Below are 26,460 nucleotides of genomic sequence, written 5' to 3'. Positions count from 1 at the left end.
CAGCTCCTGGTACCAAATTTTGTATTAGTTAGTGTTCCTCTGGTAACAAATCACGGAACTTATCTGTGTAGGCAGCAACCTAGGATGACTCAAGACTGGATCATAATGCCTGCATGTGTCCTCTCTATGTGGTTTGATTTCCACACAGCATGGCAGCCTCGGGGAGTCAGACACCCAGGGTGGCTCAGGGCACCAAGCGCAAGTATTCCAGCAAACACGGTGGCGGTTGAGGGGCTGCATCTCCTTTTACTGCTCAGCCTTGAAAGCCACACTTTGGCTGTTTCGTATTGGTCCACGCGGTTACAAGCCTGCCCACATTCAGAGGAAGGAGACGGGAAGAATGTCACAGAATTGCTCATCTGACAAGTTGTTCATGAAGAAGACAAAGAAATTTAGTAAATTTAGTTATTATTCCTTCAACTGTGACCTCTCAGTTACAAGTGTTGGATTTTTTTTTTTAAACTTTAAAAAAATCACTTGAGAAAGCAAACACCATTGGTTTTTCTTTTTGGTAGGGATCATCAATATGCCTACAGGATGGATTTTTGTTTAAAAGAACTAATGTTAAATGAATAAGGACTTAATGTGGCTTGGGGTAGAATTTCCAGTGATAGCATTACAACACAAATTTTAAAAATGCTGTCTGTATGTCAGTTAGCTTATGTGAAAGTAAAGCTGATACTTCTAGTAAGTGGTATTAGATGACTCAAGAAGTGGCTTTAGTGATGATGGACATGATATTGAAATACTGTAAAGAGTTTGAACAAAATTGTTTCATTAAAGAAAATTAGGGAAAAGTAATCAAGTGTGAGTTTAAATATGTGCATATTTGTATAAATATGTTTATACCCCTGAAAATTTATTCAAGTTAAAAATTTTTTTAGATCTTAATTGGAAAAATAATGGATCATATATTTGATCATACTAAATAAAGCATATAGCCACTTTAGAAAAATATAATAGTGATACCTGGTATCAGTATACAAACACTCCATGTATACTTTTTCCATCAGGGAGAGTTAGAATGTAGTTCTTTTTGAATGAATTAGATTAAACTTCTTCCTTTATTTTATTTTTTTTGCTATTGCCTGATTTTACTTTTAAAAACTTTTTTTAAATGCCGTTAGGAAAATAGTTTACTTTTAATTCCCTTTAGAATTTAATTTTAAAGGCTTTCGTATATGGCTAATCTAGAAGCCAGTAAATTCTACAAAATGGGTATTTCTTGGAAGGAAAATAATTTCATTATTTGCAGCACATCTATGTCTTTCTAAAAATTTTTTTTTTTTTTTTTTTTATTTATTTTTTCCCCCAAAGCCCCAGTAGATAGTTGTATGTCATAGTTGCACAGCCTTCTAGTTGCTGTATGTGGGACGCGGCCTCAGCATGGCCGGAGAAGCGGTGCGTCGGTGCACGCCCGGGATCCGAACCCGGGCCGCCAGCAGCGGAGCGCACGCACCCAACCGCCAAGCCACGGGGCCGGCCCTGTCTTTCTAAATGTGTTCTCATTCAACTTTTGTCATTAACTTGGTATGGGTTTCAACAAATTATCAATCATTAATTTCCTCATTTTTCCTATCAAGAAGCCAGTGTTAATCTTTTTTTTTTTTCTTTTAAGTTTCTGTAATCTTTGATAGTCTTCAGTTTAAACATAGGGAGGTAGACTTGCAGTTTTTGTGACCTTGCTCAAATCATTTAATTTTTCTGCACCAGTCACATTTTTAAATGGAGATGAAAAATGCCTCTTCTCTTTAACAGCACTGGGTTTTTAACAGCATAAAATGCTAAGCAAGTAAAAGGACTAACATAAAGGTACTCAAGTAAAAACAAATAATAGTTACTGTAAAAAATATTGTGGGGCTGGCCTGGTGGTGTAGTGGTTAAGTTCCTGTGCTCCGCTTCAGCGGCTCTGGGTTCGCAGGTTCGGATCCTGGGTGCGGACCTACACGCTGCTCATCAAGCCATGCTGTGGCGGCGTCCCACATAAAGTAAAGGAAGCCAGGCACAGATGTTAGCCCAGGGCCGATATTAGCTCCAGGCTAATCGTCCTCACCAAAAAAAATATATATATTGTAACAAAGAAATCAAATGTGTCAGTCTGTTAATCTGATACATTGTATTCATTCTTAGTACAGACTTAAGCTGAAACATTCAAAAGATTAATATTTTTAGAAACTTATAATGAATGTTTAGTAATAATTGTGACTTACTGAAAATTGTTATAATATGGAAATTTAAGAATTAAGCATGTTGATAAAAATTTCATTTGGTAGCCATAGTACGCAAAATCCTTTTCTTGGTTAGGAACTCCTTTTAGATAGTGTATTCATTTTGGCTTATGTTTAGTCAGGAGTAAGATGTTTGACTTTTACAGTAGAAGTATTTGCTTTACTGCCAATATTAAGACCATAAATCTTTTGTAGTAAAATATTTTCAGGTTGAGAGTTTTAGAGTATTCTAGGTTTGTTTTTGCCATTTTCTAGCCATTGTTTCCGTCAGTCATTGCTGAGGACATTTTATTTTATTTATTTATTTTTTTTTTTGTGAGGAGGACCAGCCCTGAGCTAACATCCTATGCCAATCCTCCTCTTTTTGCTGAGGAAGATTGGTGCTGGGCTAACATCCGTGCCCATCTTCCTCTGCTTTGTATGAGACGCCGCCACAGCATGGCTTAAGAAGCAGTGTGTCGGTGTGCGCCCGGGATCTGAACCAGCGAACCCCGGGCCGCCGCAGCAGATTGCACGCACTTAACCACTTGTGCCGCTGGGCTAGCCCCCGACATTTTACTTTTTGAAATATGCCCTCCAACTAACAAAAACTGTCTACATTAAATATTATATCAGTGCACCCAGCCAGAGGTTTCTAACCTCCCCTGCTATTAAACTGCCTTAGGGAAATATAAAATGGACATGACAAAGGCGTTTTCATAAATTGTACCTGCCGTAGAAGCAGTACCATGTGCATTTCTTATTAAAATAGTTTCATTGTGTATAGCTTTTATTCCCAAAGAACCCAATAAGCATAGAACTCGAAGCTGCCTCTGAATTTTTTTCTACACAATTGTAGTCTGGATGTCATTAACATTATTTCATACATACCTTTTCATGAATTAATGCAGTTTCCATTTTTCAGAGTTAAAGCCTATGCCATCATATTGCTGTGCTACTTGTTTAACCATTTGTTCTTTTTGTATTCAGCTTTTCTGCAGTTAGAGAAAAAAGGACCACAAAAACAGCACTTTGATCAGCCTTCAGTAGCACCTAGGAAGAACTACTCGTTCACAAGAGAGGAGGTGAGACAGATTGATCGGGAGAATCAAAGGCTTTTGAAAGAACTCTCAAGGCAGGCAGAAAAACCAGGAAGCAAAAGTATGATTCCTAGAAGATCGATTGGTCATCCCCCTAAGTTATATCATAGCGCTCTCAACAGACAGAGGGAACAGCAAAGGATTGAAAGAGAAAATTTGGTAAGTAACTGAAATTTTTTAGTCATTAAAGAAAATGCATTTTTACAAATTTGTAAGTCCAATTTACAGGAAACCCAAATACAGCCAAATTTTCAAACTTAATTGTATAAAAGTAGGTATAGATATGTATGGCGTGAAATGCATAATGAGCTATGAGCCTGGAGGGTACATTATATGTGGTTTTTTTTTTTTTTTGTAAGGAAGATCGGCCCAGAGCTAACGTCTGCCAATCCTCCTCTTTTTGCTGAGGAAGACTGGCCGTGGGCTAACATCCACGCCCATCTTCCTCCACTTTTTATATGGGACGCCGCCCCAGCATGGCTTGACAAGCGGTGCCTTGGTGGGCGCCCGGGATCCGAACCAGCAAACCCCGGGCCGCCGCAGCGGAACGCGCACACTTAACTGTTTGCACCACCGGGCCGGTCCCCGTTGTATGTTTTTTTTTAATCCAATAAACTATATTTTAAGGGAACATTAAATGAAAGTACTGAAGGTGCCATTATTTATTTGACTAGATCTGTTAAATCGCTACAGTAGTACAGTAAATGGTGCCCACGGGTCAGATACATGTATCTTCTGTGAGGTATTCAGTCACTAGCTAAATGAATTTCACTTGATTGTATCCTTGAAAGCTAAAATAATTTATCATTTATTTTAAAGGATAAATACATTCTCAAAAAGGTCAATTTTGGTGGTCTGCCACTTGAATATATGAAAGATACTGGTTTTTAAAAATCATGTAGTAACGCTTTGATGTTCTAAGGACTGTATATAGAAACTGTTGAAAATCTTCATGTTAAAAACTATTCATAGCATATCATTTTCTCTGTAAAATTCAGTTCATAGTAATTGCTGATGTTTATTGAGCTCTTACTAAATTCCAGGCAGTGTTCTAAGTATTTTCTAAGTATTAGCTTATTGAATCCTGACAATAATTCTTTCAGGTGGGTACTATTTTTATCCACATCTTACAGGTGAAATAAATGAGACCTAGAGGGGTTAAATAACTAGCCCAAGGACACAGAGCTAGTTATGTAAGTGGCTGAGACAAGATTTTAAACCCAGGTAGTTTCCTAAACTAATATTAGACACTTAATGAGCACATAAATTCAGAGCTAAAATAATTTATAAAGCTGTTATTTAAATTACTAAAACAATTTCCAAAGTTCATTGTCATTGTGTTTCATCATCAGTCTAGTCCTATTTAGCTATGTACTTACCTGAACTGGTAACAACTCCTGTAAATTTCTCTTTTCACCATCACCAGCACCAAGAGTTGGGGAGCTGGGGTGGTCTATCTACAAAAAATAGTAAAGTCTTAACCCTTCCGGAGGGCTGTCCTCCATGTGGCAAGGAGTAGATAACAACAAAGCAACTTGAGGTGAGGTTGGTGGGTAGTGAGCTACGTAATAGCTTTCTGAGCAGCACTGTGTGCAGTAGTTAAGCGTCGTTCATGATTTATGAGAATTTGAAATTACTCTCTGTCCTTTGGGTTTACCTTTTTTGTTTGTTTTCACTCTCCCACGTGGCTCTGGGAACTATTTTATTTATTTGAACAAGCAATTACATAGTACATACTATTTTACAAATTTTAGGTCATTTAATTTTCATAGCAACCTTATGACATAGTTACTATTGTTATGGAGGAAAAATGAGACACTGAGTGGGACACAGAGACTTCCTCAAGGTCACACAGCTAGCAAGCAGCAGAATCATCCAGGTTGCCTACCTTTGGAGTTACTTTTTTTTTTAACAACTTTTTTGAGGTATACTTCCCATACCATAGTCATTTATTTATTTATTTATTTTTTTTTTTTTTAAAGATTTTATTTATTTTATTTTTTCCCCCCAAAGCCCCAGTGGATAGTTGTGTGTCGTAGCTGCACATCCTTCTAGTTGCTGCATGTGGGACTCGGCCTCAGGATGAACGGAGAAGTGGTGCCTCGATGCGCACCCGGGATCCAAACCCGGGCCGCCAGCATCGCAGCGCGCGCACTTAACCACCAAGCCACAGGGCCGGCCCACCATAGTCATTTAAAGTGTACCATTCAGTGGGTTCTGGTACATTATATTAATTTTTTAAGTTGTTTTAAAATATGTATAACATAATGTTTTCCATTTTAACTATTTTTAAGTGTTCAATTTAGAGGCATTAATTACATTCACAATGTTGTGCAACTATCACTACTATCTATTTCCAAAACTTGTTCATTTCCGTTTTTACCTATAGAACAGTAACTCCCCACTCCCCCACTCCTCTCAGCCCTTGGTAACCCCTAATTTACTTTCTCTCTCTATGAATTTGTCGATTCTAGATATTTTATGTAAGTGGAATAATACAATATTTGTCATTTTGTTTCTGGCTTATTTCACTTAGCATGTTTTCAGGGTTCATCCATGTTGTAGCCTGTATCAGAACGCCATTCCTTTTTTTATGGCTGAATAATATTCCATTATATGTAAATATCACATTTTGATTATCCATTCATCTGTGGATGGACACTTGTTATTTCCACTTTTTGGCTATTGTGAATAATGCTACAGTGAACACTGACACAAGTACAGTCATGTGTCGCTTAACGACGGGGATACGTTCTGAGAAATGTGTCATTAGGTGCTTTTGTTCATTGTGTGAACATCATAGAGTGTACTTACACAAACCTAGATGGTACAGCTTACTACACACCTAGGCTGTATGGTACTCATCTAATGGGACCACCATCCTATATGCAGTGTCATTGACTGAAATGTCATCATGCAGCACATGACTGTATACAAACAGGATGAAAACTGTTAGCAGCTTCTGTTTACAGCTTTTATTATCCCCCAAATCAGTTGTTCATTTCAGCCACTTTAATAAACAGTGGAAAATTACCACTATTTTATTCTTTTTTCTTTGTATTCTTAGTAAGTTGGATATGGGAGCAGTATTTTTCTCCATTTGACAGTAAGATCTTATTTGGTATACTTAAGAACAGTAGAAATATAATGTGAGCCACATGTATCATTTAAATTTTTCTAGTAGTCACATTAAAAAGGTCGAAAGAAACAGGTGAAATTATTCTCATAAAATATTTTATTTAACTGAATAAATATTGCATTTTAATGTGTAATCAATATAAAAAATTAATGATGAGATATTTTACTTTCTTTTTTGGTAGTAAGTCTTTGAAATCTGTTGTGTATTTTGCACTTAAAGCACATCTCAGTTTGGACTAGCCATATTTCAAATGCCCTGTAGCCACATGTGGGTAGTGGCCTGGGACAGTGCAGCTCTGAATCAAAAGCTAATTCATACAGAAGTGAAAAAAGAAACTTAAAGCTAAATAGGAAAACAAATGTAATTTCTTATGGAATATTTATTATGTTAATGTTAGGAAAGCTAATTTTTGAGATTTATGTTTAACTCTTCATCCTCTAAACCAAAATAAAGCTAATCCTATACCTTTCTAAAACTTTTCTTGGCTATTTCTTTGCATTTATTCTTCATATTGACTGATATTTTTCTTTTTTTAAAAAAATTCTAATATAAATTTTCATTGAAATTGTGTTAAGTTTACATTTTAATTTGCGTTTTTGGCACTCTTAAAATATTACCTTCCTATCCAGAAAGATAGTATGTCATTCTGTTTATTCAAGCCTTCTTATACTCTACCTTAGTAAGATTTTGTAGTTTTCTTCAAAACCGTATGTTTTTACACTATTGTACATGAAATTTTTTCATTACATTTTCTAACTGCTTGTCTTTGTAAACTGTTGATTTTTGCATATTTATTTTATAACCAGCCACCTACCAAACCCTTATTTTGAGCCACGTTGGCTCTGATAGTTCTTCATTGTGAGCTGATACACTTTTTAATCTGTTTGCTGGGCAGTTCATAGTCAGAACACACATGCATGCATACGTGCACGCACGTGCGCACACGCACACTTTTGTAGTTATTTCTGTGTCAGATGTACTGCACAGCAGGGTCCATTACTTCGTAATTTTTGTGATTTGTGTTCCTTCATTTGCTCCATCTCCAGTGACAGATACCAATGCAGACGGCTGACAGGTGTGATGACTACAGCAGTTGTGTTCCAGTACTCTTACGTTAGCTTGTTAGCAGTCCAGAGGCTCTTTCAACTGACATAATTCAGGACAAAAAAGTAGTTCTGTGCAGAGAAGGTAGAAAAGGAGAGCAAAGATATTGTATAAAATTGAGTCCTGCGCTTTAGAGTTAAAAGCGTACTCTTAATGTGTCTTTCTGGTGAAGTTTGAGATCTTCATAATTTGTTTCAATAAGCAAATACTACCTTTCTGTCTCATTCATAAGGGAAGAAAAAGTCATTTTATCCAGTAGAGGGCGTGCTAGTCATTTTATCCAGTAGAGGGCGTGCTGGCTACATAGAGACTCGATTATATTGGAACTTTGTTTCCAAAAAGGAGACTAATTTTTTTTTTTATAATTTTATTTATTTATTTTTCCCCCAAAGCCCCGGTAGATAGTTGTATGTCATAGCTGCACATCCTTCCAGCTGCTGCACGTGGGACGCGGCCTCAGCATGGCCGGACAAGCAGTGCGTCCGTGCGCGCCCGGGATTCGAACCCGAGCCGCCAGTAGCGGAGCGCGTGCACTTAACCGCTAAGCCATGGGGCCGGCCCAGGAGACTAATTTTTTAATTCCTGAGTTTTGAAATATTCTTGTTAAACTATATCTCTTTATCCTCATTTGAATGTAATGTGAATCTTATTTATTTATTTTTCTTTGTGAGGAAGATCAGCCCTTAGCTAACATCTGCCAATCCTCCTCTTTTTGCTGAGGAAGACTGGCCCTGGGCTGACATCCATGCTTTATCACTTCAGGAACAGTAGAGCAACTCTCCTCTGCTGACAACTGCAGAAATCATTAACCCATTATTTGTTCATTTGTTTTAACCCTTCTACCTCAGAAGATGGACAGGATCCAAGCTGGGTTAATTTTCTTTCCAAAAAGAATGATACTTCCAAGATAGAAAAGAAATATTTGGACAGACTGTTTTGGGATTCATTAATAGAATCTGATTTGAGTAGCAGTTTTAAGATTCTGTAAACCATAAATTGCAAGATAAGTAACCATTCTTATCATTTTTCAATTCATTAAACAGATATTTGTTTAATGTCTGCTATGAGCTATGTAAGACACTGGAAGGAATATAAGAAAAAATATAAAATACTGTCCTGTCATGTAATTTACAGCCTAGCTAGGAAGATAATACTATTGTTACATGTCAGACAACTAGAAAATAACACAAAGCAATATTAATGATAGCAATGATAGTTAATAACTCCTAACTATATGCCAGGCACTGTTCTGAGCACTTTATATAACTGAAAATATCAAGTTTTCAGTCTGTCCATTCCACCCTGCACAGCTCAATGGGTAGCTAATAGGATAAGCAGATAAAACAGCAGATGTTGCTCTGCCTAGTAAAATACATTGACAATGTGATACATAGGAAGTTTCCTACTCAGTTATGAATGTCTTAGTCAGACGGGCAGTAGTATTATCTTGCCAGATAGGTTATGAATTACGTGACAGGGCAGTATTTTATATTTTTTCTTATTTTCCTTCCAGTGTCTTACATAGCTCATAGTAACTATAAACTGTAGGTAGAGAAGATGTAATCTTACGAGGTTTTGCTACCTGAATTATACAGCTTCTCTGTCTACAAAGAGAGAAAGACAATATGTTATGATGGAAAAACCGTAGACTTTACAGATGGAACCATGTGTAAGTCATAACAGAGAACCACTAACTCTAGTTGGATAAGGCTTCAGTGAGGGTTGACTCTCCTCTAGCCTTTGAAGGCTAAAAACTGGGGAAGGGCATTTCATGCAAAAAGAATAGTGAGCAGGCTAAGTTCTCTCCGTTGGTCTATCTGCTTTTTCATGTGTTCTGCCCCTCTGCCACTTGGCTCCAGGCTCAGTTTATTTCTGTAACACCTTATTCTCTCTCTTTTCTAAACAGCTCTTCCCCTGAATATTTTGACTTGTTCTACCATCTCTTGCTTCTATGGAATTGCTCAGCAACTCTGATAATGGAACCTCAGCATAGAAGGGCAGGGGCAAAACTGATAAGAGCAAAACACTCAGTTGAGAAAAGGTTCTGGAGATGGTTGGTGGTGATGGTTCACAGCGACGTGAATGTGCTAAATGCCACTGAACTGTGTGCTTAAAAATGGTTAAAATCGTAAATTTTGTTATGTATATTTTACCACAATAAAAAGAAAACTAAGTGGAGGAAGAAGGAAAAAAAATGGTACAGAGAAAACTTGTCCTATGACTGAACTCATGAGGCTGATTTTTTAATGTGAGTCTTAGTACGGAAAAGCATTTTCTTTTCAAATAAAGATCAGCTTGCTGCAGAGAAAGTTTAAATCAATAAAGAAAGTAATAAAACACAACCATGGATCAATTCCCCAATCCATTTGGTCTACATAAATATTCCTTTCTCAGCGATGCCTTTGAAAATCAAACAAAAGAAACTCTTTCACCTTCTGACTTGTGAAGAAAATAAAATTAGGAGCATTATAGATTAGACTCTTACTGAATTGTATTAAAGAAAATATCATGTTACTGGATACTGTGTTGCCTTGGCTAGTTGGTTTATATATCCTTTAGTAGTTGATTTTCAAACTTCTTAACAGCGAAACATTTTTTTTTCCAAACTAAATTTTATGCAGAATATTCAGTATATAAAACAGACAATACAGAAAGCATAGTTGAGCTGGTAGAAATTAGGAGTGGGAGACCTGAGAGCCCTGCCCACTTGGCCGTCCCTCAATGTCCTGGTGTCCTTTGAGGTGCTACTGGAAAGTAGTAAACAGGTTCAAAGCCACTGCTCTATAATCATATATAGAATGCATAGTAGCTTGGATAAGTTTATTGTCATTTCTAGGGTTAAATACCAAACTCTTAGCATTATTATTTCCATTATGTCATGTCCATGAGAAAATCCAGTTTAATGTATGTTGACTTACAGCACCTTATCTAGGATTATAACCTAACATAAAAAGAGAGATGTGCCGTGGCCAGCCCCGTGGCCTGGTGGTTAAGTTCGGCATGTTCCACTTCAGCGGCCCAGGTTTGGTTGGTGCAGACCTACACCACTCGTCGGTGGCCATGGTGTGGTGGCAACCCACATACAAAATAGAGGAAGATTGGCCCAGATGTTAGCTTAGGGCTAATCATCCTCAAGCAAAAAAAAAAAGAGAGAGAGGTATGTGCCTATAATCAGTTGTTAAAATCATAGTGGTTTTAGTTAGCTATAGGAAAGGTGAAAACCCTTAGATTTTCCTAAAAGTATATTATTTGAAATACTTTTTCAAATGGTATGTCAACTGTGATTTAAGTCTTTTCTACTTTATTTTGTGAATTTCAGGTGCTAAAAAGTACTTATTTGCCTTTGCCTTTTTAAAAACTATCACTATTTATCTAACGTTGACTTTCGAATTGATTGTCTTTAAATGAAGGCTTTATTGAAAAGGCTTGAAGCTGTGAAGCCAACAGTGGGTATGAAACGCTCAGAACAGCTGATGGACTATCATCACAATATGGGTTATCTCAGCTCATCGCCATCCTCAAGACAAGTGAGATCAACTCTTGGCCAGTATAGCCCACTAAGTAAGCATGTTCAAAATTATTTTGTACTTGTTTGTATCTTTTACCCATTTTTAAAAATATAGCTTATGTTCTTATGAAAGAGTTTTAAAATGCTGACTTCTGGAATGCATTCTGTTGTTTTTTCACTGGCATGCTTTGTTTTATTTGTGTTAGTTCAGTTAATTTCAGGTTTCGTTTACAGCATGTAACGGCAACATAGGAAAGAAACCAAGAGCTAAAACAATTGAAAATATCAGTAGTTTCTTAGATAATGGAGGAGAGACTTTTAATTTCAATATGTTTATTAAAGGAAGAAATGAATAGACATACGATTTAAAAGTTACTGAAACATTCCCCCTAGCCAGTTAAGAATTATTAATAATACCTTCCAGCCTTTATACGTGCTTTTTCTTCCTCGTTGGGTAACTAAAACAAAAATTAGCAATCTGTAGAGTCATCAGATGTAATCCCTCTTATTGCCTGATAGGTGATCAGTCACACACCTAGCCGGTGGTGTATCCCAGAGAAGGTGGGCATAGAGTGACCACTTAGTGCTGGGGTATGCAACACGCAGAAAGGCCAGACTTTTCCCTTTACAGAGGTCTGTGCTGTTACTTCATGTATGCATTCTAAACCATAAAAAATAGAAGCCAGTACTGAAAGAAAATTTGGACCACTTATAATGCCACAACTTGCTGGTGCTCATGTGAGTCTCAAATGACTAGTAATTCCATTCATTCGTTCTCCAAGCATTACCTCCTTGGCATAGTGACTAAGACAGGGTCTTGTTCCAATAACTCATACTTAGTCTTCTGCCTTGAATGTGGTAAATTATTTGTTGAATAAATGTATAAATGGTTATACAAAGTTTTTTTTTTTTTTTCACTTGAATCATTTGAAAAGCTTTGTAAAGTAAGTGTTTATTCCCACCCCAAATCTATTGAATCAAAATGCCCTAGTGTAGTCTGGACATGGTGGTTGTTAGATTTTTAAGTTCCCCCGGGACTCTGAAGTGCATTTCTGCTTGGAAATCATGTTAGACTATTAACAACACACATGAGATAGGGAAGAAAAATTTCGTCTGGACTTAAAATTAGGAGAGGAAGTTTATCAGATGATGATTTATGTATTTAGTTTAAATAATTTAAATGATTGCTTGTTCTTCATATATTTTCAGGAGGCGCGTCCAGGACATCCAGTGCTACCAGTGGTCTCAGTTGTAAAAGTGAGCGACCAGTTTTTGACACATCCAGTGGCCTGTTGCTAAGACCTAAGCCCCCTAATGTCCGTACAGCTTGGTTATAAAAGCTCTTTTTACTGTAAACATTGTTCATCCAATGCTTATTGAAGTGCTCTTGTATATTACTATAATTCTCTGTAAACATCTATAATACTGTGTTAAGCAATTTAAGGTGTACAACAGCAAGTTGTAATTTATTGTAATTCAATGCAAAATTGTTTTCCAAAAGACAATGTAATGTAAAATCAGTGTTTCCTATGAGGATGTACTTATATAAGATGTATATGTATTTAATAGAGAAATGGTTGTATGCGTGTATACTTTCTCAACATAGAAATGGATTCAGCTGTCACGCTGACAGAATACTTGTGATTGTATAACTGCACATTGGACCCAAGATGTTAATTAGTTGTTGTTTGATGCTTTTTTTCATTTCTTACAAGATTTAAACCATGAGCATAGCTGACTTTGTTTTCTGTTTGCTTCAGAACTTAGGTGGTGTGACTCTTAACTTGTGAGACAGTTATGCTTTCTTCTTATGAAACAAATCTTGAATGTGTTTTTAGTGGTGGAGCTGATTTAGACTTGATGAGCAGATTGAGAGAAGCTTGTGCTGGGGCAGTCCTTGTGCACCAGAGGTATCTGCTGCCTGTGCTATCTGTAGAAGTGTGCTGAGTTAGATCTTAAAAATTTGATCAACCATTCCAAACCTTTTCAAACTGAGTATTAGAAAGTTCAACTTAGAAGCTCCTTGTTCGTGTTTTTATACATTCAGGTAAAGTATATTAATGATTTTGGGAAATGAGGTTGGCTTTAGAGCTGCAGTCTACTGCATTGTGAATAGTTTGTCCAAGGACCAGATCATCATAAGCAAAAACAAGTATTTGTTGAATCAGCAAAATAGCACCACCAGTTTGAAGAGCCAAGAAGCAGATGCTGAATTGTGTCAGAACAGTGTTTTAAGTGATGCTGTTAACAAGTTGTGTTATATTTAGTATTTATTGTATTAAGAGAGAAGATAAATAAGAAAGAAATGCATTGTCTCACAGCCTTAGAAATTCTAGCTAGTGTTGTTAAGGGCTGGAAAAGAAAACTAAAATATGAACGATAAAGGAAAAAAATCACATATTTGCTGAGGCTACTAAATGTCAGCTAATTTTCTTGTTTTGTTTTGGTTTGGGCTTTTGGGTTGAATCCTGAAAGTGTCATTTTTGCCAGTCCTGCTTTTAAAGGCCTAGTAATCTTAATGGAATTAGTAATGGCAAACAGAGTGTAATATAGATTGACTTTTGAAATTAGAATATTTTTCTGTCAATCTCTAGGCTCTTGTTTTATACAACAAGTATATCTCAGTCATGGTTGTATCTGCTGTCCTGGTTATCACTGTTTCTCGTTACTGGCCTTTCAGTATACCCTTAGAATGTGTTGGCAAGTTTCCATATTAAATGCCAAACCTTTAGTTTTTTAATATGAATATTTGATCTGTAGCCACAGTGAGAAGACGTGTTTTTTCTTTTCGGGGGTCAGTTCAAGCTCTGTAACGTGTGCTGAGCTTATTTCTCTTAACACCTTTGGCAGAAAGCCACACCACACTTTACTATAAACTTGAAATCAGAATTGCTTGGTCTTGGTTTGTATCGATGGGTTTTGTTTAGGATGGGGCATGTGAAGCCTGGGAACAGTGGGGCTAAAAAATTCCTGTGAACACAACCTGACGAGATTTTTGTGCTTCTTTCTTTGGGCTGTACTGTTTGTTCGTTGTCGTTTGATGCTCTGTTCTGGTGAACAAGTTTTTACATCATTTAGTGCTCTGCTTTATATATAAACTTTAGCTACACTAAACCAAGGTTTGGTTTTATTTTTTAACTTATTGTACTTTTAATGTTTGTATAACAGCCTGTCTTGAAGGAGAGAGAAGATAATGCTGAATTTAAAACTCAGCATTTGAACATCTGCCCAATAGTGAGTTAGCTAATTTTTTAAAATTGATTTTCAAGTTGTTAGGGAAAAAATATATATGAAACTTTTAATGTTCATAATGGCATTAGTCTCTGAGTACATTTTAGATGGTCTTTGCTGCCATATGTCAGGACACAACACATAATTTCATAGAGAAAGCTGTACTTTGATTTTAGATAGTGGTTTAATGCTTTTAGTTTTTACTACTTTGACAGGGGAGGTTCATCTAAGTATTACTGATAACAAGGATTCAACTTAAAGTAAAAGTGAGGACGAGCAACAATATTCATCTTTTCAAAGCAGAATTTACAATTCTGTTGTCCTGATTACTTTATATGATAAATATAAATAGAGGGATAAGAGTTGGAAAATGTGATGATCTCTGATATAAGTCAAGGTACTTTGCAGTTGTTGTGGTTTAAGGGGCATTTTTTTGAAGGAATCATAAGTATACTATTTTCGTTTTCAAGACCATAAAAAAGAAAAAAGTCAAGAATCATCTAGCACTACTACATATTGATATATATATTCACTTGTACCTAATATATATACTTTGAAAGTTTATATCACCAATTAGAAATTATAGTAATCCAAAGTCTAAAATTATAGGCAAGATTCTTATTGTGAGTTATTTTCATCTCTGTCAAATGTTAAAGTAATGTTGCCTCCTTTTTAATTAGATTCTATGAAAGATTTTGAACATTAAAATTATTTCCTAAGGGATAGCCATAATCTCATGCTTCCCCTACTCCCTCTCTTCAGTCTCCATGAGAAGCTGCTGTCTTAGCTACTACTCCAAATAAAATGTTCTGGTTTGCTTATAAATATAGTGTAGCGCAGTTGTTTTCAACCCGTTAATCCAAATGTCCAAAATGGATATCTAGACAAATTCTACAAAAAGGTCATTGTGATGGATATGATTGTGTGCTTCTTATCTTTAGATTCAAACACTGCACACTGTGAAAAGTATTATGACCAATATAAAGTTGGAGACACAAGTTTATTATATTTTAATAATTAAATTCATAAAATGTTTAATATCTTAAATGCCGAAGCCTTAATCTATAAATGATTGTATTCCATCCTAGAAAACATGCTTAATGCTAATGGCTGTTTTATTCCCATGAATAAAGATTAGTAAGAAACTTAAAAATCAAGATCTTTTTTAATTTCCCAGTCCATTGTATTGTGTTTTAGGCATGAAGAACTAGCTTGGCCTAGTGAAGAAAGAAAGAAAAGAATTAAAGGTAACTGAATTTTGATCCTATGTCTGTCTTTCAAATGCACTGTCTTGTTTCCATTTTAAAAATTAGAATAATAATTTTTATTTGCCTTACAAGATGAAGAATTAGTGAGAATGAAGTTGGAAGGAGGGTATTTGTTATTTATGTCTTCGAAAGTATGACATTTATATGGGAAAGAGTTTGCTTAAAATTACATTCTTGATGAACATCTCTTTAAACCACATCCTCTAATTTGTTCTGTAAAATTATGATGCTACAATGGACACTTTTATAGCTTGAAAGTGTTTTTTTCAAAGTGTCTATCCACATCAACGTCTCATATGTATTATATGTATTATGAGTGATAAGAAATACTCTTTTCAAAACTTGCTGCTAAAACATCAGTTTAGGAATGTTTTTGATGAGGGTTTAATAACAAGGATGCCATTGGAATAAATTACTGAATAGCTCCTGCAGTAGTATATTTGAGCTCTCAACTACGAAGATAAAGGATGCTTATAGCAAATAAGATTACATTATAGCAGAAAATTTTACTTGATTTTAAAATTCTGGTGACTGTTTTTTAAGCCACTTAGAGATATTTCTGGAGCCACTATAATACAGTCTTAATGTTCTATGTGTCTATTTCAAAATCCACTTTGTAAGTTCAGATAAGTTGCACTATTCTAGATGATGTTTTTGGGCCGGCCCCATGGCTTAGCGGTTAAGTGCGCGCCCTCCACTACTGGCGGCCCGGGGTTCGGATCCTGGGCGCGCACAGATGCACCGCTTCTCCGGCCATGCTGAGGCCGCATCCCACATACAGCAACTAGAAGGATGTGCAACTGTGACATACAACTATCTACTGGGGCTTTGGGGGAAAAATAAATTAAAAAAAATTATAATTAGATGACGTTTTTGAGGCTTTTCTGCTTTACAAAGTAGAACTTATGAGGTAACGTATCATTTTTAATTTAATGAGACAGGATTTTTTCCTATGAACCTAATTTCACGTTTGCTATTATAAGGTAGTAAAAGAATTTGGATAGTCACCAAAAAACAATTAAAGACTCGTTCCAAATTCTTACAGTGTATGTTACAATGATGGTCTTCACCAAAAATCACACATCACATTTATTTCATATATTTGGGAATTATAGCTGATCTCCAAGTTTGGAGTATGCTTTCTTTATTTCATTCTGAGAATCTTTATATTTCATGAAGAAAATATCCAGAATTAAGCAAATATATCTGTTTCCCATGTAGTTATGTATACTAACTAGAAAAACCTAATTCTACCATTAATTTGAGAAGATTACATTTTAAATTATATTTTGAGGAATGTGAGAGGGATGTGGTCTTTTAGGTTTATATTCACAAAAAAATGACATTCCATAGATTCTGTTGTTAACTGTTATCTAAGTATTACAGAAATACAGAAGGGGACACAAAACATAAATGTACATCGTGTCTATAGTCACAAAGCAAACCCTGGGTCACCACTAACCAGATCAAGAGTTGGAACGTTGCCAGAACTCACAAGGTCCTTTGGGGCTCCCTCCTGTCATTACTCTCCCTGCCTGCCAAAAGGTAACTGTTATTCGTAACTTGTTATTAACAGCATAGTGTAGTTTGGCCTGTTTTTGCATGTCTTGTGAATGGGATTATAGTACATTCTTTTGTGTCTGGCTGCTTTTGCTGAACATATTTATGTTTGTAAGACTCTTCGCTGTTGTCGCAGGTAGCTGTAATTCGTTTGTTCTCATTTCTGTATAATACTCTAGTCTATGACTGTACCATGATTTATTTATCCCTCTGTGGTTGATAGACATAAGGTGGTTTCCAGGTTTTGACTACTACAAATAATGCTAATGTGAAGACTTTTATAGGTGTGTCTTGATTACCTGTGCATGCATTTTGGTTGAGCAAATACTCAGGAGTGGAGTTGCTGGGTCATAGAGTCTGCAAATTTAGTAGATAATGCCAGAGTTTTCCAGAGTGAGTGTACCAATTTACTCTCCTACCAAAGGGTATTAGTTCCTGTTGCTCCATAGCCTCACTAATATTTAGTGTCATTTTTTAAGTTTAACCATTTGGATGGGTATGTAATGATATCTCGTGATTTTAATTGCCTTACTCTGAGTAATAATCAGATTGAACACTTTTTCATGTTTATTAGCCATTAGAGTATCTTTCGTGAAGTGCCTTTTCTAGCTTTTTGCCTATTTTTCTATTGGTTGAATGTCTTTCCTGTTGATTTATAGGAGCAGTTACATATTCTGCGTATGATACAGTCCCAGTGTGAGTTATGTTACAAATATTTTCTCCCAGTCTGGCTTAGCTTTTCACCGTCAATGGTGTCCCTGAACAGAAATTCTTAGTTTTATTTTAGTCCAGTTTATCAGTCTTTTCTTTTATGGTTAGTACTTTTTGGGGGGTGGGGGGCGGTGAGGAAGATTGGCCCTGAGCTAACATCTTCTGCCAGTCTTCCTCTACTTTGTATATGGGATGCTGCCACAGCATGGCTTGATGAGCAGTGTGTAGGTCCACGCCCAGGATCTGAACCCGTGAACCCCCGCCAAAACAGAGCATGTGAACTTAAGCACTACACCACCAAGCCGGCCCTGGTTAGTACTTTTTTTAAATGTTAGATTTTATGAAATTTTCATTTATCTGAGGGCATGAAGATACTTTGCTATATTAATCTTCTAGAAGTTTTGCCTTCCACACTTAGATAATGCAGTTCACTGACATTTGTTGATTGTCTCTTTTTCACTAATTCTACTGTTACCTTAATTATTTCCTTCCAGCTTTATTCTTTGGGTTTAATTTGCTGTTATTTTCTAACTTCTTGAAATGGATGTATAGTTTACTGATTTTCAGGCTTCTTTTCTGATAGATGCACTGAAGGCTAAAAATTCCTTCTGAGCATAGCTGTAGCTATTTCCCACAAGTTTGATAAGACGGTATTTTTATTTTCATTAAGTTCAAAATATTTTAGAGTTTCCATTGTGATTTCCACTTTTTAACCCATAGGCTCTTTTTTTTTTTTTTTTGTGAGGAAGATCAGCCCTGAGCTAACATCCGTGCTGATCCTCCTCTTTTTTTTTTTGCTGAGCAAGACCGGCTCTGAGCTAACATCTATTGCCGATCCTCCTCCTTTTTGTCCCCCAAAGCCCCAATAGATAGTTGTATGTCATAGTTGCACATCCTTCTAGTTGCTGTATGTGGGACGCGGCCTCAGCGTGGCTGGAGAAGCGGGGCGTCGGTGTGCGCCCGGGATCCGAACCCGGGCCGCCAGCAGCGGAGTGCGCGCACTTAACCGCTAAGCCACGGGGCCGGCCCCCGTAGGCTCTTTAGAATATATTTCTTTCTTTTTTTTTTTTTTTTTTTTGTGAGGAAGATCAGCCCTGAGCTAACATCCATGCCAATCCTCCTCTTTTTCGCTGAGGAAGACTGGCCCTGGGCTAACATCTGTGCCCATCTTCCTCTACTTTATATGGGATGCCGCCACAGCATGGCCTGACAAGCGGTGCATCAGTGCGCGCCCGGGATCCGAACCCCGGGCCACCAGCAGCAGAGTGCGCGCACTTAACCACTAAGCCATGGGGCCAGCTAGAATATATTTCTGATAGGATGTTTTAAAGTTATATTTGTGTTTTTGGTTTATATGAAAAATTGTAGAGAAAACTTGAACCTCTCTGTCAGGAGTCACAAGTTACAGCCTATGGGCCAAACTCAGCAGCCCAGGGCCCATTTTTGTTTCTTTTACCTTTTTAAATGGTTTCTTAAAATCAAAAGAATATTTTATGACACGAATATTATATGAAATTCACATTTCAGTGTCTGCACATAAAGTTTGGTGGAATACAGCCATGCTTGTTTGTCTTGTCCAAGGCCGCATTTGCAGTATGGCAGAGCTGTATCGTGTCAAAGACCGTCTGGCTAGCAAAGCCTAAAGTATTTACTCTTGCGTCCTTCAGAGAAACAGTGTGTAGCCCCCTGCTCTGGATGATATTTTCTTCCAGACAAGATTTGCCTTTGCTTCTGGCGGGCACGGGGGTGCTCACAATCTCAGATCACCCTGATCCAGTTAAAGGGATTGAGTGATCTGGAGGTTGGCACCAGTGACTGCACGGGCCCAGCCGTGTCCAGTTCACTCACTGCGACGCTGTCACCCTTGGGGGCCCCCATCCAAAACACAGGAGGTTTACCAGGGCTCCCCTCGTGGCAGGCCCCAGATTCCAGTTTTTGTGTCTCTCTCCCTGAGAGGCTTTCCAACTCTCTTTCCGGTTCCTCAGCCTTTCAGCGGCGTTTTCCACGATCTGCAGACACCCCATGGGGAAAACCGACCCCAAATACCAGACTCACTTCTCTGGATTGTCTTCCCCCAAATCTTGGCCCCGTAATTTTCCATGCCTTATTAGCTCCCTGGTGCCTTCAAGCAGATTTTTATTTTAGATAGTTTAGTTTTTTCTAGTTGTTTTCAGAGGGAGCATTGGTTTGCATTACCTGGTCTGGCAATATGCAAATCCTTTATAAACCATAAACACACTTTGTTTTTAAAGATAATTCTTAGATCTTACAGTGAAACTGCCAAATGAGTTGTGTTAATCTTGAACCTGAAGGTGTTTGGGCAGCCATCAAATGAAGCAGCCCCATTTTCTCTTCCCCCACTATGCCCCCACCAGGGTTGGGGGTGGTGATTAACATGATTTTTTGTCTAGTTCCCACCAATGACAGAAGCCTGAGAGTAACCCTAGCCTCCTCCCTCTTGCTCACTCTCTACCCCTTTTAAATCCACTCCAGGTCCCATAGGTAGTTCTCATGTCAGCCTGCTGTTACCGCCTTGTTTCCAGCCACATTCGATTCTCATCTCCACTGCTGTCACCCTGCCCCCCGATCCACTCTCGGTACTGCTGTAAAGTGCTGAAATGGAAATTTGGTCATGTCACTTCCTTGCTTAAAAAGTTCAATGGCTCTCTATAGATTGTTGTATAAAATGCAAGTTTTTCAGAAGAGCACAGTAAGCACTTTATTATTTAGCCTCCCCTCTCGTCACTCCCTGCAGATCCCCTTTCAGAACTAGTCTCAGGACATGGAATGCATTTTAGTATTCACACCCTCTGTGCCTTTTGTATTGCTGCATCAGATTCCACCCCTGTCTGTACCTGCCTAATTAATGCCTACTCACTATTAAAACAGAACTCCCATATCGCTACCCTGGGAAGACTTCCTTAATCTCAGCCTCCTCCAGGACCAAGAATTCCTTAAGGGCAGACATCCTGTTTTATTTGACTGTATGTTCTCCAGGTCTAGCACAGTGTAGGTATTCAAATGAAGGGATGAAAGGAATGATGGATGAACTAACACAATCCCGTCCACGCTTACCATTCTCTGTACTCTTACTCATTGGACTTCAAATACAATTTTGAAAAAATAAGTTCCCCTTATCTAACTGACCGTCTGGCTACTATTCTGTTTTTATTTATGTATTTTTCTACTAAATTGAGAATGCTGTTCCATTACTTTTTTTTTTTTTTAATAATTTTATTTATTTATTTTTCCCCCAAAGCCCCAGTAGATAGTTGTATGTCATAGTTGCACATCCTTCTAGTTGCTGTATGTGGGACGCGGCCTCAGCATGGCCAGAGAAGCGGTGCGTCAGTGCGCGCCTGGGATCCGAACCCGGGCCGCCAGCATTGGAGTGCGCGCACTTAGCCGCTAAGCCACGGGGCTGGCCCTGTTCCATTACTTTTTGTACACACTGGTCCTTCTGCCTAGGCTGCCACCTGTGTATACCCTGGTACATTTGATTTCCAGAAGCCCAAGGGCAAATACTCCGAATCTTCCTCTGACATCTCCCTGCACCACCCACCCCATACACCCAATAATCCATCACTTGGTTTTTCTCCCTCACCATCCCTCTCTTATGGGACTTACTGTATTCTGTAAGTTATTTCAATTACTTATTTACATCCCTTTTTCCTCTGTTAAGACTCCTCAGTGACAGGGACAGGGTCAGTCTGGGGCTCTAGTGCCCGACTTGCTGCTTTGGCATGTAACAGTGCTCAGCAAGTGTGTGTGGGATGAATATGTATGGTCCCCCTTCTGGCCCACTCCCCACTCCTCTCATAACCTTTTAAAAACCCTGACTTACCTCATCAGTACCATACTGAATCTGTGCGGGTCACTAATGGCTCCCTCCTTGCCAAGTCCCAAGACCTTTTTCTCTCTCTACTTCACTCTTTTTTCACTTCTTTCCTGCATTTGGCATTATTGACTCTCTTTGAAATAATCCTCTACTTTACTTTGATGTCACATGAATTACCTCAATTCTTTCTCTGGCTTTTGCCTCTGATGACTTTGACTAGCATCTGTCTTTTCAACTCCTAATAGTGACTCTTCTCCAAGGCTATCTTGGTCATCTTCTCTGTTGTTTTTATACTTACTCATTTTATTGATTCTTAAGGGCTGGTTACAAAAATGCTATATTTAAAATAGTTTCCAAATTTCTATCTCTAGTCTTCTCTCCTGTACATAGTCCGTTACTTTTTGGATCCCTCTTGGGTGTTTTCAGTTACTTAAAAATTATATCCAAAATTGAAGTTGTTGCCTTTCCCAAGTGCTGCCTCTTGGCTTCTGTTGCCATCAGGGTAGTGTCATTTCTTCTCAAACATTAAGGCATAAAACTTTGGGGTTCTTGTTGATTAACATTTTTCTTCAGTGTCTGTATTATCTCCTGTCCATTCTTCAAAATACAGCACAACCCTCATTTTCACTGCCATTATTCTAATCCATACCCTCCATCACATCATATCTGGACTACTAAAACAGGCTTTTTAGAGAAAGTTTAGGAAGCACTGATTTAAGATTATAAATCATGTGGTTTGGTACTCAAATCACATGGTCTCATCTATTGACCATAGTCTGTGTTTTACATCTTAAATAAAGCAAAAGAAATTCCTTGAGGACAGGGACCACATCATGCTTTTGTTTCGGCCACAGCATTCAGCAAATGTGAAACCGTAGTGCGTCACTCAATAACATTGGGTTCATCAATGATTGCAAGAAATGGGGAAACTAAACTACAATAAACTGTTTAAAGATGCTCTAGTAAAAGGCTACAAAAATTTTAGAAGAATATGTAGAACACACAAAAATCATATTATACAAAACATTTTATATGAAACATGTTATAGGTAATCTTAGTATAATGTCGATTCTCGTTATTTGTGGTAGTTATGTCCTGTGGTGTTACTGGGAACACTAGATTAGCAAATACTGAACCGTGGCTCCTAAGGGAGAAACAGGTTAGGTTCCTGTGAGCCTCTGGTCACATTTTTGTCAACTAATCAGTACATAACGTTGTTTTATGTGTGTTTGTGTTTAAAGACACATATTTAATACACATTGTTGATTCATTAACATTGAACTCATGGCCAATGGCACTACAACTCGTGGCTGCGGGAAGCTAATCTCACACACGGATTTTCTCTGTGAGGCACATCGCAGCCTTCTTGCGCTTAGGAACCCTCGACAGCACTTCAGCACTACGCTTGGGGGCCGTTTTAAACGGTGAAAATCACCAACAAAACACAAAAATGTGGAAAAGATGGCACTAAATAGGTCACGAAAGGCCCCTTTTTCTGGAGTAGGAGCTGAAACTAGGAGGCAGAGCATTGCCTTGTTTGACTTCAGCAGGGAACGTGTGTGTCAGGCAGCTCAGGTTTTCACTGCTCTGTGCACGTCCACAAATGAACACAATGAGGGTAGAAATAAATTTCAGGGAGGAGGCTAATTTGCAAACATGGGATCTGTGAATGAGGGTCAATTGACTTTATCACAGATTGACAAAAACTGAAATTCAAGAGAGGCAAAAAAGTAAAAGGAACTTATGGGCTGATAGACTTTGTAAAGTTGCATTTTAGGACTTGAAATTCAAATTTAAGACGGCCATAAATGTCATCCATCACAGGACCCCAACATGCTCATCCACTCACGACCCTTTGCAAGTTCAAGACTCCACCCAAACTGGAGGGCTTGCTTTCCCCAAATATCCTCCAGGTTCTCCATCTGGAGGTTCTCCATCTCTGTGTTTTTTCAGATGCACCTTTTCCTTTTCATTCATTCTTGCATTCAACAAATATTGATTAAACACCGTCTGTGTCCCGGGCGCTCTCTAGGTTCCAGGCACACGGCAGGGAAATCTCCACCCTTACAGCGCTTACATCCCCTCACAGCCTTGGACATTGTAGGTGGTGGTAAATTTCGCCTCAGCACAAATTATGCTATATATTTTACACTAAGTAAAATGGAATAAAAGCAGTTATTCGGTTAATTGAGATTTTGTGTGTGTGTGTGAGGAAGATCAGCCCTGAGCTAACATCCATGCTAATCCTCCTCTTTTTGCTGAGGAAGACTGGCTCTGAGCTAACATCTATTGCCAGTCCTCCTCCTTTTTTTCCCCAAAGCCCCAGTAGATAGTTGTATGTCATAGTTGCACATCTTTCTAGTTGCTGTATGTGGGACGTGGCCTCAGCATGGCCGGAGAAGCGGTGTGTTGGTGCGCGCCTGGGATCCGAACCCGGGCAGCCAGTAGAGAAGCACACGCACTCAACCGCCAAGCCACGGGGCCGGCCCCAATTAATTGAGATTTAAACATAAATTGTTGAGGCAAGTTTTCTTATTTTTTTTTTTTTTTAAAGATTTTATTTATTTTATTTTTTCCCCCCAAAGCCCCAGTGGATAGTTGTATGTCGTAGCTGCACATCCTTCTAGTTGCTGTATGCGGGACTCGGCCTCAGGATGAACGGAGAAGTGGTGCCTCGATGCGCACCCGGGATCCGAACCCGGGCCACCAGCATCGCAGCGCGCACACTTAACCACCAAGCCACAGGGCCGGCCCTAGGCAAGTTTTCTTATAATGTCCAGTAACCATCATGGGCCAACTTCTCCTCTATCATCCTCCAAAGTTTTTCTCATACATTCAAAATATAAAATAAGGTGGCTAAAAAGATGAAGATGCCTATAGGTGAGACTTCAGGGGAGAAAATACATAAAAAGTGAAAAGGACTTTTTTTGCATTGGGGGGGTACGTACGAGGAGGGCTGCATTTAGGGAGAGAGCAGTTCCTGGGGGCAGGACACTCAATTCCTAGTCATGACTTGAACATCAACCCTTTCTCAGATCACCACGACAGCTTTGCACAGTGATGGTGTGGTGAGAGGATTGTAAAGACAGGACAGTAAAGGGAAGTACTGTCTTTCCCCAGCCAGATGACAGCATTCCATCAGAGGCTTAGTGTTCCAGGAGTTCCTGGAGAATTCAGAGCTGTAGTGAGGAACTGACTCAGCAGGGCTCTTTAGACAAATCCCCTTTCCCCAAATGCATTAGAGGAATGGGGAGGCCAACATTTGGGTCCCGCGCAGAATGTAGATAATGTGCACTATTGAATACATGTCAATTCCTCTTCTCCACGTGCTGTTCCCTGCCAGCGAGGGTCAAATTAAAGACTAGAAAACAATGTTGGTTCTGGGTTGGGCAGTTCCCAACTGCTCTTCGTGGCCTCCCCCTCACCTAACTCAGGTTTGAAAGTAGGGAAAGGCTGGCCTTCCTTTTGGATATGCTTCACAAAAAGTATTTGTCCTACCAGCCTGCCCTGCTTTCCTTTTCTCTCCATCAGAAACAGAATTTCGACCATTCGTGTCATCCTGCGGATGGAAAGCCAGATGAGGACAGTACATCCAGAAGGGCCCTAACAACACACACTTGTGACCTGGCCTTGAGATGGGATTGAGACTTTCTTTGTAGCTTGTTAGCCTTTTCCATCAGCAGAGGTATCTACTACATTAGGACAGATCTAACCTTGGCCGCGGTCAAACATAGACCTTAGTTATTGTGGTAACACAAGGCAGCCAGTGTTTATTGGGGAGGCAGGAGTGAGGAGAGGGAAGAGCTTGTAACAGACTGAAGAGGCACCACCTCCCTCAAACTACCTGTCCAGAGAAACACCAAAGACACGCACCTGCCTTTCCAGCTCTGCCCAGGACAGAGGACTGCTTCCTCCAAATCGCTCTCAACAGCCAGGATTCTATGAACTGTTTGGGCTTCTGGACCAAAGGTGGGAACAAAGTGCTTAATTTCCACCTTGAAATTGCAGTTATTTTCCTCCTGCTCACAACTTTATGAGCATCAAATCCAAAACTGACTTTTCCTCTAGGTCTTGATAAATTGTTACAGACAAGAAGTGCTGGCAGATACTTTCTATCCCCATGTATCTCACAGTGGCACATACTTTCTACACCCTTTTCTGTGTATCTAAATCTAGTTATTTTCTTTCTGTCCACCTTCTACCACTCCCCCCATTTCAACCCCACCCTTCTAGTCCTACTCAACCAAGATTCACTGTATTACATTATTGAACAATGCCACGTCACTCCTCTCTCCTAACCCCATTTAAGCCTCTTTCAGGATGGGTTCCTGTCTTTTTGTATCCTCTGCAGAGCCTAAAGGGCATTTAATACTAGCTTGCTAACTGATTTTCAATGACTGCTGTCCACTTGTCATAAAATTCTAAGAATCACAATTCTCTAAAGGCACTAAAACAGAGCACTTCCCAATCATGCAAAACTCTTTAAACTGATTTAAAGCTTTTAGCAGAACCTCAAAATACCTGAAGACTGCATGAAATAAGGTGAGATTATGGAAGCCATGATCTGCGTTACCACTTTTGAGCCTACAGCAACATGGTATGAGGTAAGATAAAGAGAGAGTGCATAACCTGCTTAACTTTCAAAGCCAGCACTTTAAGCATTATAGGTACGCATACGACATTTAGAAGCCTGGCCACTGAGTTACAAATGAGTCATGCTAAAAAAGATGCATTTATGGTCTTATTTTTTTAATCCATTTAGCAGTTAATAAGAATTAAATAAAATAGAGAACG

The 26,460-nt window shown here is 38.6% G+C and overlaps 1 protein-coding gene across 2 annotated transcripts in view; it reads left to right on the top strand.

The window, feature by feature from the left end:
- The window catches only part of CFAP97 (cilia and flagella associated protein 97), a 29,755-nt gene extending 14,642 nt beyond the window's left edge, over nt 1-15,113 (top strand). For both annotated transcript variants that reach the window (XM_004428742.3, XM_087418359.1), the window contains exons 3-5: nt 3,198-3,466; nt 10,961-11,111; nt 12,268-15,113. In XM_004428742.3, coding sequence (XP_004428799.2) covers nt 3,198-3,466; nt 10,961-11,111; nt 12,268-12,395 — 548 coding nt within the window. In that variant the 3' untranslated portion in view covers nt 12,396-15,113. The remainder of the gene's footprint in view (nt 1-3,197; nt 3,467-10,960; nt 11,112-12,267) is intronic.
- Nucleotides 15,114-26,460: the final 11,347 nt, after the last annotated feature.

Source organism: Ceratotherium simum, chromosome 28 (assembly GCF_057802395.1).
Source record: "Ceratotherium simum simum isolate JZ-2026a chromosome 28, ASM5780239v1, whole genome shotgun sequence".
Taxonomy (NCBI): Eukaryota; Metazoa; Chordata; class Mammalia; order Perissodactyla; family Rhinocerotidae; genus Ceratotherium; species Ceratotherium simum.
The sequence above is the reverse complement of the archived record's forward strand: the minus strand, read 5'-3'. Positions and strand labels throughout refer to the sequence as shown.